The following is a 22,466-nucleotide window of genomic DNA, read 5'->3' as shown; positions in this document are numbered from 1 at the left end:
GGTCAATAAACAGCATAGAAACGCGTCTTCGGTAAGGGGATACAACCTCATAGTCAATAAACAGCATAGAAAAACGTCTTCGGTAAGGTGGTACAACCTTATAGTCAATAAACAGCATAGAAACACGTCTTCGGTAAGGTGGTACAACCTCATAGTCAATAAACAGCATAGAAACATGTCTTCTGTAAAGTGGTACAACCTCATAGTCAATAAACAGCATAGAAACGCGCCCTCGGTAGGGCGGTACAACCGCATAGTCAATAAACAGTATAGAAACGCGCCTTCGGTAAGGTGGAACAACCTCATAGTCAATAAACAGCATAGAAACACGTCTTCGGTAAGGTGGTACAAACTCATAGTCAATAAACAGCAAAGAAACTCCTCTTCGGTAAGGTGGTACAACCTTATAGTCAATAAACAGCATAGAAACATGTCTTCTGTAAAGTGGTACAACCTCATAGTCAATAAACAGGATTGAAACGCGCCCTCGGTAAGGCGGTACAACCGCATAGTCAATAAACAGCATAGAAACGCGCCTTCGGTAAGGTGGTACAACCTCATAGTCAATAAACAGCATAGAAACACGTCTTCGGTAAGGTGGTACAACCTCATAGTCAATAAACAGCATAGAAACGCGCCTTCGGTAAGGTGGTACAACCTCATAGTCAATAAACAGCATAGAAACACGTCTTCGGTAAGGTGGTACAACCTTATAGTCAATAAACAGCATAGAAACATGCCTTTGGTAAGGTGGTACAACCTCATAGTCAATAAACAGCATAGAAACACGTCTTCGGTAAGGTGGTACAACCTCATAGTCAATGAACAGCATTGAAACGCGCCCTCGGTAAGGCGGTACAACCGCATAGTCAATAAACAGCATAGAAACGCGCCGTCGGTAAGGTGTTACAACCTCATAGTCAATAAACAGCATAGAAACCCGCCTTCGGTAAGGTGGTACAACCTCATAGTCAATAAACAGCATAGAAATGCGTCTTCGGTAAGGTGGTACAACCTCATGGTCAATAAACAGCATAGAAACGCGTCTTCGGTAAGGGGATACAACCTCATAGTCAATAAACAACATAGAAAAACGTCTTCGGTAAGGTGGTACAACCTCATAGTCAATAAACAGCATAGAAACTCGTCTTCGGTAAGGTGGTACAACCTCATAGTCAATAAACAGCATAGAAATGCGTCTTCTGTAAGGTGGTACAACCTCATAGTCAATAAACAGCATAGAAACTCGTCTTCGGTAAGGTGGTACAACCTCATAGTCAAAAAACAGCATAGAAACACGTCTTCAGTAAGGTTGTACAACCTCATAGTCAATAAACAGCATAGAAAGTCGTCTTCGGTAAAGTGGTACAACCGCATAGTCAATAAACAGCATAGAAATGCGTCTTCGGTAAGGTGGTACAACCTTATAGTCAATAAACAGCATAGAAACACGTCTTCGGTAAGGTGGTACAACCTTATAGTCAATAAACAGCATAGAAACGCGCCTTCGGTAAGGTGGTACAACCTCATAGTCAATAAACAGCATAGAAACACGTCTTCGGTTGGGGATACAACCTCATAGTCAATAAACAGCATAGAAAAACGTCTTCGGTAAGGTGGTACAACCTTATAGTCAATAAACAGCATAGAAACACGTCTTCGGTAAGGTGGTACAACCTCATAGTCAATGAACAGCATTGAAACGCGCCCTCGGTAAGGCGGTACAACCGCATAATCAATAAACAGCATAGAAACGCGCCTTCGGTAAGGTGTTACAACCTCATAGTCAATAAACAGCATAGAAACACGTCTTCGGTAAGGTGGTACAAACTCATAGTCAATAAACAGCAAAGAAACTCCTCTTCGGTAAGGTGGTACAACCTTATAGTCAATAAACAGCATAGAAACATGTCTTCTGTAAAGTTGTACAACCTCATAGTCAATAAACAGCATTGAAACGCGCCCTCGGTAAGGCGGTACAACCGCATAGTCAATAAACAGCATAGAAACGCGCCTTCGGTAAGGTGGTTCAACCTCATAGTCAATAAACAGCATAGAAACACGTGTTCGGTAAGGTACTACAACCTCATGGTAAAAAACAGCATAGAAACACGTCTTCGGTAAGGTGGTACAACCTCATAGTCAATAAACAGCATAGAAATGCGTCTTCTGTAAGGTGGTACAACCTTATAGTCAATAAACAGCATAGAAACTCGTCTTCGGTAAGGTGGTACAACCTTATAGTCAATAAACAGCATAGACACCCGTCTTCGGTAAGGTGGTACAACCTCATAGTCAATAAACAGCATCGAACCACGTCTTCGGTAAGGTAGTACAATCTTATAGTCAATAAACAGCATAGAAACACGTCTTTGGTAAGGTGGTACAACCTCATAGTCAATAAACAGCATAGAAACACGTCTTCGGTAAGCTGGTACAACCTTATAGTAAATAAACAGCATAGAAACACGTCTTCGGTAAGGTGGTACAACCTTATAGTCAATAAACAACATAGAAACACGTCTTCGGAAAATTGGTACAACCTCATAGTCAATAAACAACATAGAAACACGTCTTCGGTAAGGTGGTACAACCTCATAGTCAATAAACAGCATAGAAACTCGTCTTCGGTAAGGTGGTACAACCTCATAGTCAATAAACAGCATCGAAACACGTCTTCGGTAAGGGGATACAACCTCATAGTCAATAAACAGCATAGAAAAACGTCTTCGGTAAGGTGGTACAACCTTAAAGTCAATAAACAGCATAGAGACACGTCTTCGGTAAGGTGGTGCAACCTCATAGTCAATAAACAGCATAGAAACGCGCCTTCGGTAAGGTGGTTCAACCTCATAGTCAATAAACAGCATAGAAACACGTCTTCGGTAAGGTACTACAACCTCATGGTAAAAAACAGCATAGAAAAACGTCTTCGGTAAGGTGGTACAACCTCATAGTCAATAAACAGCATAGAAATGCGTCTTCTGTAAGGTGGTACAACCTCATAGTCGATAAACAGCATAGAAACTCGTCTTCGGTAAAGTGGTACAACCTCATAGTCAATAAACAGCATAGAAATGCGTCTTCTGTAAGGTGGTACAACCTCATAGTCAATAAACAGCATAGAAACTCGTCTTCGGTAAGGTGGTACAACCTCATAGTCAAAAAACAGCATAGAAACACGTCTTCAGTGAGGTGGTACAACCTCATAGTCAATAAACAGCATAGAAACTCGTCTTCGGTAAGGTGGTACAACCTTATAGTCAATAATCAGCATAGAAACACGTCTTCGGTAAGGTGGTACAACTTTATAGTCAATAAACAGCATAGAAACACGTCTTCGGTAAGGTGGTACAACCTTATAGTCAATAAACAGCATAGAAACCCGCCTTCGGTAAGGTGGTACAACCTCATAGTCAATAAACAGCATAGAAACTCGTCTTCGGTAAGGTGGTACAACCTCATGGTCAATAAACAGCATAGAAACGCGTCTTCGGTAAGGGGATACAACCTCATAGTCAATAAACAGCATAGAAAAACGTCTTCGGTAAGGTGGTACAACCTTATAGTCAATAAACAGCATAGAAACACGTCTTCGGTAAGGTGGTACAACCTCATAGTCAATAAACAGCATAGAAACATGTCTTCTGTAAAGTGGTACAACCTCATAGTCAATAAACAGCATAGAAACGCGCCCTCGGTAGGGCGGTACAACCGCATAGTCAATAAACAGTATAGAAACGCGCCTTCGGTAAGGTGGAACAACCTCATAGTCAATAAACAGCATAGAAACACGTCTTCGGTAAGGTGGTACAAACTCATAGTCAATAAACAGCAAAGAAACTCCTCTTCGGTAAGGTGGTACAACCTTATAGTCAATAAACAGCATAGAAACATGTCTTCTGTAAAGTGGTACAACCTCATAGTCAATAAACAGGATTGAAACGCGCCCTCGGTAAGGCGGTACAACCGCATAGTCAATAAACAGCATAGAAACGCGCCTTCGGTAAGGTGGTACAACCTCATAGTCAATAAACAGCATAGAAACACGTCTTCGGTAAGGTGGTACAACCTCATAGTCAATAAACAGCATAGAAACGCGCCTTCGGTAAGGTGGTACAACCTCATAGTCAATAAACAGCATAGAAACACGTCTTCGGTAAGGTGGTACAACCTTATAGTCAATAAACAGCATAGAAACATGCCTTTGGTAAGGTGGTACAACCTCATAGTCAATAAACAGCATAGAAACACGTCTTCGGTAAGGTTGTACAACCTCATAGTCAATAAACAGCATCGAACCACGTCTTCGGTAAGGTGGTACAACCTCATTGTCAATAAACAGCACAGAAACACGTCTTCCGTGAGGTGGTGCAACCTTATTGTCAATAACCAGCATAGAAACACGTCTTCTGTAAGGTGGTACAACCTTATAGTCAATAAACAACATAGAAACACGTCTTCGGTAAGGTGGTACAACCTCATAGTCAATAAACAGCATAGAAACACGTCTTCGGCAAGGTGGTACAACCTTATAGTCAATAAACAGCATAGAAACACGTCTTTGGTAAGGTGGTAGAACCTCATAGTCAATTAACAGCATAGAAACACGTCTTTTGTAAGGTTGTACAACCTCATAGTCAATAAACAGCATAGAAAAACGTCTTCGGTAAGGTGGTACAACCTTATAGTCAATAAACAGCATAGACACCCGTCTTCGGTAAGGTGGTACAACCTCATAGTCAATAAACAGCATCGAACCACGTCTTCGGTAAGGTGGTACAACCTCATAGTCAATAAACAGCATAGAAACACGTCTTCGGTAAGGTAGTACAATCTTATAGTCAATAAACAGCATAGAAACACGTCTTTGGTAAGGTGGTACAACCTCATAGTCAATAAACAGCATAGAAACACGTCTTCGGTAAGGTGGTACAACCTCATAGTAAATAAACAGCATAGAAACTGGTCTTCGGTAAGGTGGTACAACCTCATATATAGTCAATAAACAGCATAGAAACACGTCTTCGGTAAGGTGGTACAACCTCATAGTCAATAAACAGCATAGAAACACGTCTTCGGTAAATTGGTACAACCTCATAGTCAATAAACAACATAGAAACGCGTCTTCGGTAAGGTGGTACAACCTTATAGTCAATAAACAGCATAGAAACTCGTCTTCGGTAATGTGGTACAATGTCATAGTCCATAAACAGCATAGAAACACGTCTTCGGTAAGGTGGTACAACCTCATAGTCAATAAACAGCATAGAAACTCGTCTTCGGTAATGTGGTACAATGTCATAGTCCATAAACATAATCGAACCACGACTTCTGTAATGTGGCACAACAATGCAGACGGGTCATTGTTTGTTTGCGTCTTCATCAGTTTTGACGGCGTTCTATAAAAAATGTATTGTGATTCAGATAAACCAGTGATTGACATTGTGAACTAAAATGACACGCTATCAACCAAGTCAACGAGCCGGACCACCGGATCTGACAGGTTGCCTGTTACAAGCATACAAGCATGGGTTTCTGAAAACTATGTGATCATTCCTATGAATCCTATCCACAGTACCCACTCTTTGCAAAACAAGTCCGCCTGGACACCCAGTTGCCCAAAACAATATGTTTAACAATAATAGGCTCCACCAATGCGAATTAGGGTATTAGTGCGAATGTGATAATTAAGTATAAAAGAGTGTATTACAGGACAGATTGTTCCTAATCGCTAAGACGCCCATACTAAAATACTTTCAATGGAGTTTAGTGTAGGGTTTGGGCGTTCCTCGCATTTTTGTTGCCTACTGAACTTTACTGACACTTTTGGATATTTGGGTGCATACTTATAGTTTTGTTGAGAGCAATCTGAAATAGATCTTTTATTCCGATACGATACCCCTTTGAGTGAAGTATCACATCGAAGCAACTTATATCTCATGATTGATTTGAGAGTTTAAACTTTCGTTGATAAAAATGTTACATACAAATAGCTTCTGTTGCCTAATTATTTATGAGAAGTATACTTTTCTCTGTTGGGTATATATGACTGTGTTCTCCATTTCCCTTAGGCCAGAGACAAAGTCCGTGAGGTTTTCAAGGCCATCGTAACTCAGACGGTGATGTATAAAGAAACGGTTGACTGGGTGCTTCACAGTAAGCTTAACCTGGTCAATCTGCAGTGTTATGAACCCTTGGTCGATCAACTCCAGCGGGAGTGCCCGGGAATACATCTCGTCAAGGTAAGCTCCAGCAGGCGTGTCCCATAATGCATCTCGTCAAGGTAAGCTCCAGCAGGCGTGTCCAATAATGCATCTCGTCAAGGTAAGCTCCAGCAGGTGTGTCCCGTAATGCATCTCGTCAAGGTAAGCTCCAGCAGGTGTGTCCAATAATGTATCTCGTCAAGGTAAGCCCTAGCAGGTGTGTCTCGTAATGCATCTCGTCAAGGTAAGCTCGAGCAGGTGTGTCCAATAATGTATCTCGTCAAGGTAAGCTCCATCAGGTGTGTCCCATAATGCATCTCGTCAAGGTAAGCTCGAGCAGGTGTGTCCCGTAATGCATCTCGTCAAGGTAAGCTCCAGCAGGTGTGTCCCGTAATGCATCTCGTCAAGGTATGCTTTAGCAGGTGTGTCTTGTAATCCATCTCGCCAAGGTAAGCTCCAGCAGGTTAGTCCCGTAATGCATTTCGTCAAGGTCAAGTCCAGCAGGTGTGTCTCGTAATGCATCTCGTCAAGATAAGCTCCAGCAGGTGTGTCCAATAATGTATCTCGTCAAGGTAAGCCCCAGCAGGTGTGTCCCGTAATGCATCTCGTCAAGGTAAGCTTTAGGAGGTGTGTCCCGTAATGCATCTCGCTGAGGGAAGCTCAAGCAGGTGTGTCCCGTAATGCATTTCGTCAAGGTAAGCTCCAGTAGGTGTGTCCCGTAATGCATCTCGCCAAGGTAAGCTCCAACAGGTGTGTCCGCCGTGATATTGCTAGAGTATTGCTCAAAGCGGTGTAAAACCAAACTCACTCACTCCTGAAGGTGTGTACTGTAATTAATCCCTCCCAGGTAGGTCGCAACAGAAAATAGAGTTGATCGATTGTCCTGTTGATATTTAGCAAAATATGTTGATATTTTTTTACTTTAGATTTTCTTCTCTGCAGCGAAATTGCTTACTGATTACTTTTGGTCATGAAAGCTTCACCAAACATGACCTTTTCTGTGTTAATCGGCATGGTGGTCAGTCTGTATCAACCAATAACCCGTTAATCAGTACGATTGTGGTGAATAGTCATTAACAGTCTGGTTAAACGTGGTCGTAGTGTTAAAGGTAGCCTATCAGCATAACTTTGGTCCTGTTCTGACCGATGACCCAGGGTACCCAGATGTCGGCAAATCAACTGCGCCGGTCTCGCCTTGAGCTTCGTGGCTGTCACCATTGGACATGACCTACAGTAAGAATGAAAATCTGTGTTTAGAATTTACCACCTCTTACCATCTATACAGCTTTGATTCCCACAGACTGGTTACGCCCTTCGCCAACCTGTACCTTCTCGTCAACATGTGTGAAGGGGGTTACAAACTGCAGACAATAAATGACGCCATTGTTGCTATCGGCACACGACAGGATCTTTGTCACTGATAACTACAGCATCGCCTCGGATCTAAACCGTCATGGAGATGTAATGCCTCGGTGTTAGACTCTCGATATTAAACAGCGAGCTAGATCTATCAAGTCGTTTGTACTGTGTTACGAAATGCTTCTCTAACTAAGCATCTTCCCGAGGCAAGGTAGTTAACTGACCATAATAAACAGTTTCTTGGTGATATTTTCCAGTAGTTCAACTACCTAGCATCAGCAATAACACGGCGGGGAACACTAGAAATGGACTTCATACATTGTATCCATGAGGAGAATCGAACCCGGGTCTTCGGCTTGACATGCGAACGCGTTAACCACTTTGCTCCCACACGCCCCGAGGCAAGGAGGTTTACTGACTAAAAGTCCACATTGCCACCACTCGCCCTTTTCCGTAACCTGCAAGCTATTTGGCTTGCGCCGGAATGACACGAGTTCGTTACGAATGTGAACGTCCAATGGAAACGGGAATATGCTAATTAGTCGAACTAATGGAAAATGTTGAAGCGGGGTTAGTCTGAACTTAGATTAATTCTGATGTACGTATTGCCGTAACAAACGCGCAGTGGGACGGACAAGGGGGACGAACCACGACGAGTTAAATAGACGCCAAACGCCTTGTCAACACGAGAGGCAAGACATTACTACAATAACTCTTTGAGCCTTGTGGATACCGGGAACGAAGAGTGAGTGAGTATTGTTTTACGCAGCTTTTAGCAATATTCCAGCGGGGACACCAGAAATGGGCTTCACACATTGTGCCCATGTGTAGAATCGAATCCGGTTCTTCGGCGTGACAAGAGAAGTCATGATTTTTTTGTGCATGTTAAATAAATGTCATATAAAAATGAGGTTCACCAAAATGTCCAAAAACCAATCTCACATCATCCGCAATTCAGTGTATTGATAACGTCACTATGCCTACACAAAGACATAGAGGGTATTTGTGTTTCTTTGACAAATAACATGTTTATCTGGAGTGACATGACAACGTTGAAATGGTCATCAGTAGACGCGTGAAAATGAAAAGGTTGTCAGTTCCCGATACCTGTACCATGTCTTGCAATGTTGCAATGTTTGGTTCTTTTGCAACTCCCCCGAAATAGTCTTTTTTTATTTTTGAAGTCGAATACGAAAAACACAATGGAACCTTTAGAAGTTATTTGTATTTTGGGTAAGATTTTACTTTTTGAGGTAGGCAATGTTTACTGTCGGCAAGTAGGCTTCCTGTATAAACATAATTAGTAGTCTTTAGTTAAGGTAGCCACTTGGGGAAAGCGTTCGCTCGTCACGCCGAAAAACCTGGTTCAGTTCACCGCAGGTTTACAGCGTATGAAGTTCGTCCTTGGGTGTCCCCCGCTGTGATAGTGATGTAATATTGATGACTGCGGTGTAAAGCCTACCCCCTCTCAACTTGTCAGCATGTAAAATATGTGGAGGACGTTTGAGTGAGTCTTACTCACGGATGGCTAAGTCGTCAAATGCACAGCAATTCGCTGGGCACGCCAGAAACCTATGATCGTGGGTTCGAATCCCGGTTCGCCCCGATTATGTTTCTAGGTTATCAGCACCATGCCCGTGCCCATTGGTTTTACCGAAGTGGTAAACGTCTGAGACCTGCATCAATTCGGGCTTCCTCTCACATCAAACTGAACTGGAATACTGTTCACAGATGCGTTAAAACCAACTCACTCACTCTTCATTTTGCATTTTGTTGGCCAAGTGCAACTTGACTAGTGTCCCGGGATTTGTTATACACCCCATTCAGTTCCCTAACCATTTAAGTAAACCAAATTCATTAAATTGTCCAATAGTGTATTTAGTTAAAAACTATGAACTACAAATCAAGAAGCGGTCGAGTGTATTTCCACACCTGGGTTGCTACGTTAGAATACATTGCCATTTCATTGCTGTGTTGGACACGTGCTTTATCAGGTTAACAGATCGTGTTTCTGTTTGAACAGTGTAGGCGTGAACCTTATATCACCTAAACTTGATCTCTTAATTACTGGGTCAAAGATTACCCAAACAATTCCAGTTACAAAAAAAACAAAAACCTACAAATGATATCAACATGGGTCAACAAAATCAAAATGGGAAATAAGATCCGGTTCCATTTTCCTTCTTCCTTCTAGATCTATTTAATTTATGGACATGAACGAACTCGTGATGACGAATATTCTGAACATCGCGTGTACACCAATAACCTCTGGTAATGTACGAGTTGCTTCCTCTGCGCTGTATGGAGTTGTACGGGCACCTGTTTGTAAATATAGCCAAGTCGCGTGCCTGTCACAGTAAATTGCTGAACGTCCGGGAAAGATGGCACGAAAATTGTTAGCTCTCCTTCCTCTGTTAGTGGCAGCGTATGCCCGAAGTATAAACGAAGAGTCGAAACACTGGGGAGTGATCGTCGCAGGTTCCAATGGCTGGTTTAACTACAGGCATCAGGTATAAATGTAACCCTTTGTGTTGGCAATGTATGAAATCCGCTGTCAAAATGACTTGCAAAGATTCTTTCAACCCAAGGGTCGAAAATGTAATGCAAAGGGAGGTAACCCAAGCAGGGATGGTGGTTGAGAGGGAACTCTATTAGCAAGACAATGGCATATCAAAGAGCATACTCCCCCTCATTAACATAAGTAAGAAACAATATGCTAAATTTAATGTAGTCATCATGACAGACTGTGATTTTACACATCCAACACTGATTTAATATTGTTGTGTGTTTTTTATATCCTCTATCGTAAATATGGGGGACAAATTGGAGTTAATGATTGGTCTATTATAATTTTGGATCAATCAATGTTTTGAGAAAAAAATCCTTAACTTCACTCTTCTGCTATGAGTTGATTGTCTTTACAATTAATTTAAGCAAAGTGGCAAACATTCAAGGCCCCGGCTTTCCTCTCAACACAAAGTAACATGCAGTGAAAGAATTGAAATACTATCTCTCATGAACCATTCCACCCAACTGGGCTAGGAGTCATCTTCAAGGTGACTTCTTGCCTCATATCCCATGACTAGTAATCATTTAAATCTCATATTCCACATTTTTAGTGTAACAGGCAATCATTTGTGAATGTACCTAAATATCTAAATTTGAATTTTCTTTCAGGAACATGAATCTGATTAGACATTAGAATAAGTTCTACTACAACTTGTTCTTGCAATGTAAAAGCTGTAGGCTACAATAGAATAGGGTGTGGTGGGGGTAAGTCCTGAAATATTTTTGTTTGAATAATTTATTTTATATTCAACTATAATTAGTTGATGAAGTCTTGATAAAAACTTTTGTATGTAACACTTGAAAACAATAACTATAGACATGTTTCCCATATAATTACTGAAAAGTTTTTTATTCTCCCTGCAGTAATTTATGTGCGATAAACAACGACCAAAAGTCATTTATTTCTTATATAAGATATCAACATTATGTACAGCCTCCTAAATGATGATGATAAAATGTACACATGTATTCTCACAATCCTCACATCGATTACCTGTATCTTTTTACCCAATACCGATTGTCAATCTCTCCAGCTCTTGGCTGCGATCATTTGGCCATCATGTTTATCTACGTTGTCCAGCTATATCTATGGGGAACAACTCACTAGACACTCCCCTCTCAAAAATAACGTTGTCCAATATATGACGTCATCAAGTTGCGAGTGCTTGTTTGAATCTCCAGAATTTTGTCATGATAGTACAATGTTTTATTGTGACATAAACCGTGCTTCGTTTTTCGATGTTCTTTGTGATTTATCCCGTAGCTATCTTATATACAGCATTATTCTCACAATGTCATGGTGCAGGAGACAACAAGGAGGTGTTTACACATCACATAATGTGGGGAATTAACCTAGGGTCTCCAATGCGACTAGGAACTGCTTCATCACCACTCTTCAAACATGAAAGTGAAACTATGTCCTATGTATGTGTATATGAGAAAATCCCATTGTCTGTGTCCTGTACAGACAAACATGTGAAGGAGAGGTAAGATGAGTACATACTACCATCTTGTATTAACATCCTGGTTTAAGCATTGATTCATGTCTCACACAAGTGGTTGAGGCACAATGGTGTTTATAAATGTCCACTAATAATATACGGGTTACTCCCAGATGGATCTTCTCAAGGCTCAAGTCAACATGTTAAAGAAAGGAGGTTGTGAACTGTAGAGCTATACATTTTAGCAACAAGTGGATGTCGGATAGTAAAAGTACATGGGTATCCTCCCAAAATAACTACATGCCAAGACCACTACAGTCTAAAACATCAAAGTTAAAGATCTAATCCCCTGTCTGTTCCCTCTATACCAAAGTGGACTAGTCTTACAACCTACAAATACAATAGCACTGAAAGAATAACCAATTTTCAAGAGTCAAAAGACATCTTTAGTTTAATGGCCCTGTCACACTACAACGTTTTAGAGTAACTTGCACCTAGCGTGTAACAGACAGTAAGTACGCTGTCATACGTCGAGCTTTCATCGAAAAAACATGATTTTGGCGTATCCATAATGTATTCCTAACAAGTTCACCCTATATGTAACGCATGTCTAACGTATTAGGAGCGTATCACTGACTTATACATAACTTATGACAGCGTATAAAAGCGTATTGCCAGCGTGTGTCTGGCATGTTCAACGTATGGTCAGTGTATGCCCAGCGTATGAGTAACGTATGACTAGCGCGCCCAAAACGGGCCCCGCAGTAGTATAACTAGTAGTGTACACCCATTCATCAAAATACTTCATTCAAGCAGTAGTCTTCGCCCTGTCAACATCATCAAGATGCCTCCCAAGAAGAAACCTACCAGGGGCCAAGCAAAATCTGGTAAAGTGTCAATTGGAGGATGTCATGCTGATGTTGGAGAATGGCTTTTTCTGCTTGGTGCAGCCTTTCAGGATCCATCACCTCCATCTTTTATGATGTCTCCATCAGAAGTGATGAGGAGGTACTGACCGGGACCAAATATATACAGAAACCCCCAAAACGCTGGTACTACGGTGCAAATACACTAGCTAAACGTTAGAAACACGTTTTATAAGTTATTTTGTCTTCAGACATATGTGGAATACACCATATATTTTGGATGTATACGTTAGACATACATTAGAAGTAATTAAGTTACGCATACGTTATCAATATTTTAGGTGTACAGTTTCACCTTCAGCCAACTTATGTCGACGTATATCAGCGTATGTAAAGGTATGTAGAGCATACCTCTAACGTAAGCCTAACGTGTAATTCATACGTTCCCTTATGCCTAAATTTTTGTGCATGCATCATATGTTTTGAATGAAGTCAGGTTGTCTTTTATCATCAGGGTGTCCCCTTGTTTATTTTTAGTGCAAGGAAATAACATTTCTCTTTGCTCCGAGGTTGAATATATGTATTACATGAAATATCCATGCAGCATATTTCTGTTGTATTTATTTACTGATTTATGTTAACTTTCAGAACCTATTTTTAAACTCATTTGTTACTTGGATGCTGTATTTTTAATGAAATAACACACGTGAAACTGGACATTCGTTGCAATTTATGATAACTGCCAGCTACCCAACTCGTACATTACTTGTAACGAACTTCCAGACACTTGTGTGTTGTCCTTAATTTAAAACTCTGTACACCACAAGAACAGAACATGTAGTCTGTGGACAGGTGTCACGTAGGGTGAGAAGTCTTCTGCAATGCCCTACATGACCTCATGTGACTAGGTCAGGTGACAGACCATGAGGCTGGTCACAAGTTGTTTGTGGTCACTATGGGCTATATCTGTAGATACCGGTAATGGTACATCATGTATGTGGGTTATAGAGATTAACAGATCATGTGCGTATATTCTCACAAACAATGGTAAGCAAGTGTTATTGAACTGACCCAGGAATTGGAAACTGGCATATAATAGCAGTAATATGTCTAGTCTTAAGTTTAATGAAGTGGGGGAAAAAAATGAGTTAATATAGTATCAATTTTGTTCCTCCAGGCCAAATAAGCTGAATTTCAGAAAAAAACATAAAATATATATGTCCGCAAGATCTGTATTTGAAAGTGACGACAGGGCTGTAAAGTACAGTAAGCACTGGTACATTTCTGACATATGATACCTTCAAATATAGAACAAGTAGGATGATGACTTTGGTTACTGTCACTATGTTCATTGTGAATAAAAGCAGCAAAACACATTTCCATAATCATAAGAAACATCTTTAAAAGTAGAGTCTTCTGTCAGATTCCAACTTTATCATAAGCTTGTGGTTATGAATCACTATCAACTAGTGATAATACCAGTTGTTCATAAAAAGGTGAGCGTATCCTCCCCCCACCAGTGGCACATTTCACAAACACATGCAAGAGCCAGTCAATTTTAACAAGTATCATATTTCCTTGCATTTCAAATCCACTTAATGTTAAAAGAAAATCTGAATGAACTGTTGCACCCCTCAGAACCCACCAACCCTTGAAATTTTACAAATGCCCCTTTAAATATTAATTTTAATTTTAATTTTTATAAAGGGCATTTGGACATAAACTTGGTTAAAGATGAGTTTAGATTTAGTTTTTTGTTAGTTTATTTACTCTGTCCCTGTTACAGAATTGATCAGCACCGAGGGTATGCCATACCAGAGTATAACAAAGAGATGCAAAGAATTTGTGAAAACAAAGCACTATCTCCAAATAATTTAGCTAACACATCATTCATGGTTGGAGTGTAACTTTTTGACTTCTTCTTTCTCAAAGCATTGTTTGTGATGAATTTTGAGTGAAGCATGCTCCTTGATGAATATTTAATTACTTAAAAATTATTTCTTTTTAAGGCTGATGCATGCCATGCATACCAGATCTTGCGTAAGAATGGAATCCCAGAGGAAAGGATCATCACCATGATGTATGATGACATCGCCAACAACAGAGAGTAAGTTGTCATTTAACATACCTGTTGACTTTTTCAAGCTTCCCAGGTGTTGTGTGTCACATGCTGGATGAAGCATCTGATTTTCCTGTGATTGACGGGTGTTTTGGATAAGCATTTATTTAATCTGGATCTGTCACTTGGTGCTCAGATCATACTACATGTGACCTTACAGGTGTTATTTTGGGTCGGTAGGTTTAGTTTTAGCATGTTGAAATGGTTATGTGTTCCTTTGGTAAAATAATTATGGAACAGAAATAAAATTATGATTATGTGATTTATGTTATTATTCACATTATTCCTGATATGCATGACAATGAAGTAGATGACATTATTTCAGTATGACATAACTCAGAATTCATTAGTGTTTAAGAACAGACAGATGTAGTTTCTTGTTCTACTGGTTTTCTTAGTCAATGTGTGAAGGGACAAGAGGCATAATGAAAAACAAACTTTTGTCAGCGTTTCTTTCATGTTAATTCCTAAAAGAAATTTCTTCAAATAAAAGTTTTAGACTAAACTATTATTTATGAAAGCCTATTTCCAATTAGTAAAACAAAATTAAATTATATTTTTAGGTTTTCATATGTTTTTGTTAAGGCTGGATTGTCTTTAGGTGGTGGTAAAAATAAGACAATATTTTGAGTCGGTGGTTAAAATTGTTTCAGGCAATGAGACATGGAAATGTTATTGTGAATTGAACAAGGAGAATTTGAGACTTTCAAAGTTTAAGCCATGTAGTTTGGAATTCCTTTAATAAAATCCTAATTTTTCATTATTTAAGACTTTGAATTATCTTTAGAAAGATCGGCTTCAATATTTTGAGTCACTGGTTAAAATTGTCTGGCAGTGTGATATGAAAATAGTAATGTTACTTGAACAATGAGAATATGAGACCTTTCAATGTTTAAGGGATGTATTATGAAATACCATTAATAACCTAATAATGTTATCTGAGACTGAATGATGTTTAGTAAGATTGGCCGAACCATATTTTCTTGAGCACATCTTTCAGAGTTGAAGCTTATCAGCTGATGTGGGAGGTGGTCCAGCTGATATCTTGTTGAACCCTGGAACCAGCTTTTACTGATATGTATGTGACCTTGGGGTCAATGTGTGACAGGGTCATATTACCTCAAAATGTGGTCCATGCCCAACCCTTCCCACATTCAGCTAATTGATAATATACAAGTATAATGGCTGGCTTCAGTTTGTGTCTTGTAGTCAGTTTAAGACAATATGATACACCTGAGTAACTAAGAACTAGGAGTGAAATTTGATATACGAATTGTCTTATGCAGGGATAGCTGTGTCTTGGGACACACTGAAGCACATACAGGTATCTCTGATACGACACTGTCTGTGAATATACAGAGCTAGCTTGGTTCCAATTGTAACAAATAGATTCAATAACAAGTTAGTAACATATTAGTTCCTGTTAGTGGAACCAACATAATTTTACCTCTTGTTGAAGCAATTTGTTGGAATTTGTTCACCGTAATGAGATTCTGGTCATCATTGCTCCAAGTTTATTATTTAAAGTTTTCTGTATGAACATCGATGAGCAACACTTGGTTACACTTTTTGCATTGATTCATTTATGGCTCCCTATGGCAACATCCAATCTTTATTTCATGTAGCTGTTTTGTGAGAAGTAGGCACAAATAGTCCATCCACTTCCACGCAAGCCATGCTCTTCATATTTATTGTTATAGATTTTTAGCTCAGCAGGACAAAGTGGCATATTGTCCATCCATCAAGTGTCCATCAGTTAATTAACTTTTACCTTTTCCAAACCAGGAAAAGTTTCTAACTTTTTTATCACTATACCCAAGCTCGTGGGTTTCACCAGAGCGGCAAACGTCTGAGATCTGTATCACATAGGGCTTTCCTCCGACATTATGTTGACATGTAATAAATATGTAGGCAACTGGAAGACTGTCCAAAGCAACGTTAAACATGTGTATTTTCTTCCTCAGATTCGGACAAGACAACATAACACAAATGTGAAATATAATATTTATTGTTTTGGCTTAATTGGGGATCCTCATTGAGCCTGCAGCACACTGTTTATTGACAAAATAAAATGCTACTAAATTACCCCGATGGGTAAGCTAACTATGGGTGTGCTACATAATTACAATTGGAGATACGCCTTCAGTCAGCTGTAGTCTGAATGCCAGACATGCTACAGATAACAGTATAGCTGACAGACAATACCCAGACTGATATAAACTAGCTACAGATAACAGTGTAGCTGACAGACAATACCCTGACTGATATAAACTAGCTACAGATAACAGTGTAGCTGACAGACAATACCCCAACTGATATAAACTTGCTACAGATAACAGTGTAGCTGACAGACAATACCCCAACTGATGTGAACTAGCTACAGATCACAGTGTAGCTGACAGACAATACCCCAACTGATATAAACTAGCTACAGATAACAGTGTAGCTGACAGACAATACCCCGACTGATATAAACTAGCTACAGAAAACAGTGTAACTGACAGACAATACCCTGACTGATATAAACTAGCTACAGATCACAGTGTAGCTGACAGACAATACCCCGACTGATATTAACTAGCTACAGATGACAGTGTAGCTGACAGACAATACCCTGACTGATATAAACTAGCTACAGATAACAGTGTAGCTGACAGACAATACCCTGACTGATATAAACTAGCTACATATAACAGTGTAGCTGACAGACAATACCCCAACTGATATAAACTAGCTACAGATCACAGTGTAGCTGACATACAATACCCCAACTGATATAAACTAGCTACAGATCACAGTGTAGCTGACAGACAATACCCCAACTGATATAAACTAGCTACAGATAACAGTGTAGCTGACAGACAATACCCCAACTGATATAAACTAGCTACAGATAACAGTGTAGCTGACAGACAATACCCCAACTGATATAAACTAGCTACAGATCACAGTGTAGCTGACAGACAATACCCTGACTGATATAAACTAGCTACAGATAACAGTGTAGCTGACAGACAATACCCCGACTGATATAAACTAGCTACAGATCACAGTGTAGCTGACAGACAATACCCCAACTGATATAAACTAGCTACAGATAACAGTGTAGCTGACAGACAATACCCCGACTGATATAAACTAGCTACAGATCACAGTGTAGCTGACAGACAATACCCCAACTGATATAAACTAGCTACAGATAACAGTGTAGCTGACAGACAATACCCTGACTGATATAAACTAGCTACAGATCACAGTGTAGCTGACAGACAATACCCCAACTGATATAAACTAGCTACAGATAACAGTGTAGCTGACAGACAATACCCCAACTGATATAAACTAGCTACAGATAACAGTGTAGCTGACAGACAATACCCCAACTGATATAAACTAGCTACAGATAACAGTGTTGCTGACAGACAATACCCCGACTGATATAAACTAGCTACAGATAACAGTGTAGCTGACAGACAATACCCAGACTGATATAAACTAGTTACAGATCACAGTGTAGCTGACAGACAATACCCCAACTGATATAAACTAGCTACAGATAACAGTGTAGCTGACAGACAATACCCCAACTGATATAAACTAGCTACAGATAACAGTGTAGCTGACAGACAATACCCCAACTGATATAAACTAGCTACAGATAACAGTGTAGCTGACAGACAATACCCCAACTGATATAAACTAGCTACAGATAACAGTGTAGCTGACAGACAATACCCTGACTGATATAAACTAGCTACAGATAACAGTGTAGCTGACAGACAATACCCTGACTGATATAAACTAGCCTTGGATAACAGTGTAGCTGACAGACAATACCCCGACTGATATAAACTAGCCTTGGATAACAGTGTAGCTGACAGACAATGCCCCGACTGATATAAACTAGCTACAGATAACAGTGTAGCTGACAGACAATACCCCGACTGATATAATCTAGCTACAGATAACAGTGTAGCTGACAGACAATACCCTGACTGATATAAACTAGCTACAGATAACAGTGTAACTGACAGACAATACCCTAACTGATATAAACTAGCTACAGATAACAGTGTAGCTGACAGACAATACCCAGACTGATATAAACTAGCTACAGATAACTGTGTAGCTGACAGACAATACCCCGACTGATATAATCTAGCTACAGATAACAGTGTAGCTGACAGACAATACCCAGTCTGATATAAACTAGCTACAGATAACAGTGTAGCTGACAGACAATACCCTGACTGATATATACTAGCTACAGATAACAGTGTAGCTGACAGACAATACCCGGACTGATATAAACTAGCTACAGATCACAGTGTAGCTGACACCAATACCCCAATGGGCATAGCTGACTGAAGGTGTATTGCCTGACAAAAGCCACTGTGAATTACGGTAGAATATTTTGGGGTAATACATGCCCTTTGGGGCTCCCTTAGAGTCCCAGGATGTACATGGCATGGTTGTACAAAACAAAAGACCTGCAAAGTCATGAGGTAGAACATAACATGATATATACATACATGAGCAAGTGATTACATATGTGTTAATAGGTGTTGGAGGACATCACCTAAACGGATGAGAAGAATACCAAATTAATATTGGGAACAGTAAAGCCATTGATGACCTGGAAATAAACATGGTGGGTGCTGGTGGGATATCGATTGCACTTACAAATACAAAATGATTAATGGCTGACTGCAGAGAACAAAGGGAAAAACTTGCGCATGCGCACAACTTATGTTTACCTGGTTAATACCAAAATATGGACTGATAAACAAACTGGTTGAAATGCATACGCATATTTACATAGTTAAAACTCCAAATACAGACTGATAAACGGAAGATGAGTATAATGGGGCATTGAAGTAATTACGCTTTGTTAATACAAAATAATGAATAGTTAATTTACAGTGATTTGGAAGGCTGATGTGATTTCTTCAGGATAATATCCACAGCGAGGTTTTTAAAATTTGATAATTAACTAAAAAATATTTTTTAAATCAAATTTTGAAACATCTTCTTTACCCCAGAACGGTGTGGAGACATCCCTGGTTTTATGAACATGCTGATGGCCATCTACAGTAGATCTGCCTCATTTCACCGATAATCAGAATTATGAGAAGCTTAATACTTGTTGTTCTGTAGTGATTCACCATGATGAAAATGGGTTTATACACAGCACGTGACATCTACCTGCTGTAAACATATCCTTCAGCATGGTTTAGTCACACTTCAGGGATTTATCAAGACATGCTCAAAGGTTGATATTCGGCCCCAAGTCTAAGTCAAATGACAGTAAAAATTCCCAATTTGAATAATAAAATTCCCAATTCCTCAGAATTGATGAAAATATGAACATAAAACTATCAAATTTTAAAAAATATCATGATTTTATTCCCCCATTTGCCGTCCAGGGGGACTTAGTTTGGAATCCTAGATAAATCTCAGAGCTTGCAACCACATCAACAACTATGCTGTGCAGACAAAAGGATCTCTCGTTTCTTAACCCCCTGGATACCAGAAGGACATGTATGTCCCTCCTCATCAACCCTGACTTTGAAGTCGAATAAGTTTCAAAATACATGACAGACAGATACAGTTCACAGTTTCGAATGCTGGTACTGTGGGAAATTCCCTGTTCTGTGATATCATCCACTGACATTTTAGGAAAAGCAAAATTACTGAAAATGACCTCTGTAAATAAAGTATATTGTAAATGATGCCATTTTTTACACATTACTAAATCACCATTCACAGCATTATTGACAGCATGTTTTGAAATCTAAATTTTGGATATTTTATTCGGCAAAATGAATTTCAAAAATAGCATATTAGTGATCACGGGTATCTGTCTTGTATCAAATCACCAATGATCATTCCAAAACGTCGCCACTAACCCTAGAATCGTTTAGAATGTTTAGGATAACATGCAAACACGAACACCGAAGTGAACTTTCCGCCATATTGGATAGTGTTCACCAAATCATGTTTCACGTATATCGTTTATGAGATGCCTATTACATCATGTATATTTCAAACTCAGCTGCGATGCTGACATTCTTGAATTCATCATACATTTTAGAATCAAATGACAAATGGTCCAATACAAAGTGGCTAGATGAAATCAAGCAAATCAAATTAGGTGTGAAAACAAACTGTGCTCGGAAAACTGCCCTTGTTTAAAATGTAAACAAAGCAAAATTCAGATTTTACACAGTGTAGCATTTTCTCCTATTTTGAGCTATCCATTCGTCTATTCGTTTTCAGAATAAGCATGGGAAGACGGTCGTAGCAAGGATTAGGGATTTTAAAATAGATACATTGCAATGTTTTGATATTTCTAATAGAAACTGTCGTAGTTTCCAGTCTGTGTGATGCCATTACTGATGCAAAATCATGCATGACAACAGTATTAATGGAATTTCTGACTATTTCTCTTGGTTTCAATGAAAACTATATCAACAAACAGTTTACAGATTGTCAGAATGTTTCTGATTACTTACATGTCACATTTATGTATATACGATCCCTGAATCAAAGAAAGTCCTGTAAAAAGAATTCTGCATACTGTGGACAGTGAACACGCCATTTTCTAAAAGTCAGTCACCGGTAGTGATGTCATATGCCAACACTGTTGTACATGTTTGGTAATTTCATTGAGGTGAAGGTCCTTGATTGAAAGTATACTCGATCATGGGATCCTCCTTCAGTTATTATGTAGATTTGCATATCTTTTATGCATTGTTTTTACACAATTAATTTCATTATGGATATTTGTCAATGTTCAATATGATATCATACGTAGATATAGGCCACAAAATGTATGAACCTTTGATAATCTCCTGTTTGTTTGAACATTGTTTACATAAGAAATTGATACGTTTATAGTGCTGTATAAGATATATTTTTTAACTTATCCAGCATTACTCCTTATTGCATCGGCTGCTTGTTCTTGACAGAAAGAAGAGCTGTTTGAGCTAGGTCTTGCTGAAGAAGAAGTTGTTTCAACTAGCTGACAGGACAACCCTATCACACAGCTCCCACTTGACCACGGAAGAGATGACGTCACAGATCATCACATTACTGCTGTCACTCACAGAAGCGTGACTGGTGTTTTGATCTCTCAGTCATAAATTTGTTCAACCCTTGTGTGTTTGATTCTTTAGTGAACGTCTCTTGTGACTATATTGTGCCTACGGTTTGTATCTTCAAAAATTTCATATGATTTACGCTGTAGCATAATTATTTTACAACTTGTGGTACGTTTTTCACCACAGTTATCTCAGGTGTCTTGTTGTTTCAAGTAGCCGTCTTGAATATTTTACATTGCGTTGTGTATTCTTTTGTGTTGCCTGGTACTTTATCATTGAAGTATTCTTGCAATTCTAGTGTTTATTAAAGTGGTGGTGTTTTACGTATTCTCATAAAATTGTTTTTCAAAAACCAACATGGCTGGGAGAAAAGATCATTGTGATTACACTCTGCTTTATTGCAGATAACATGCCATCTTGTAACAAGTGCCGACATACCAAATCAGCATGGGATTCCCATCCCCTGTGCCTACATTGTACGTCCCCATGCTCCCAGTCCACCAAATGTAAAGTCTGTCTGTTGAGATTATGACCAGCGTCGCCTTGGTAACCTTGCCTTCTCTGATTGGGTCCAGGAGTTCAATAGGGAAGTCCTCTGTCAACCATGGTCCTCCACCTCTCTATTCAATGGCCAAGTCTCCAAGACCCACTCTAGGGTGTCAGCCTTCACCAGAGACGAGACCGTCCTCAAGGCTCTGGCTCATGTGTCCCAGTCTTTCAAGCCTACCAAGTCCTGCACCTATCAACCGAGGTGCACTCACTGCAGCCTCGCGGTCGCATCCTCCGTTCGAGGTAAATCCAGA

The 22,466-nt window shown here is 39.5% G+C and overlaps 1 protein-coding gene across 1 annotated transcript in view; it reads left to right on the top strand.

Moving 5' to 3' along the window:
* Nucleotides 1–9,873: 9,873 nt before the first annotated feature.
* The window catches only part of LOC124117809 (legumain-like), a 45,273-nt gene continuing 32,680 nt past the window's right edge, over nucleotides 9,874–22,466 (top strand). The window contains exons 1-2 of the mRNA XM_046479835.2: nucleotides 9,874–10,075; nucleotides 14,451–14,548. Coding sequence (XP_046335791.2) covers nucleotides 9,947–10,075; nucleotides 14,451–14,548 — 227 coding nt within the window. The 5' untranslated portion in view covers nucleotides 9,874–9,946. The remainder of the gene's footprint in view (nucleotides 10,076–14,450; nucleotides 14,549–22,466) is intronic.

Source organism: Haliotis rufescens, unplaced genomic scaffold (assembly GCF_023055435.1).
Source record: "Haliotis rufescens isolate VD_foot unplaced genomic scaffold, xgHalRufe1.0.p SCAF_3, whole genome shotgun sequence".
Lineage (NCBI taxonomy): Eukaryota > Metazoa > Mollusca > Gastropoda > Lepetellida > Haliotidae > Haliotis > Haliotis rufescens.
This window is presented reverse-complemented; position numbering and strand designations above follow the sequence as displayed.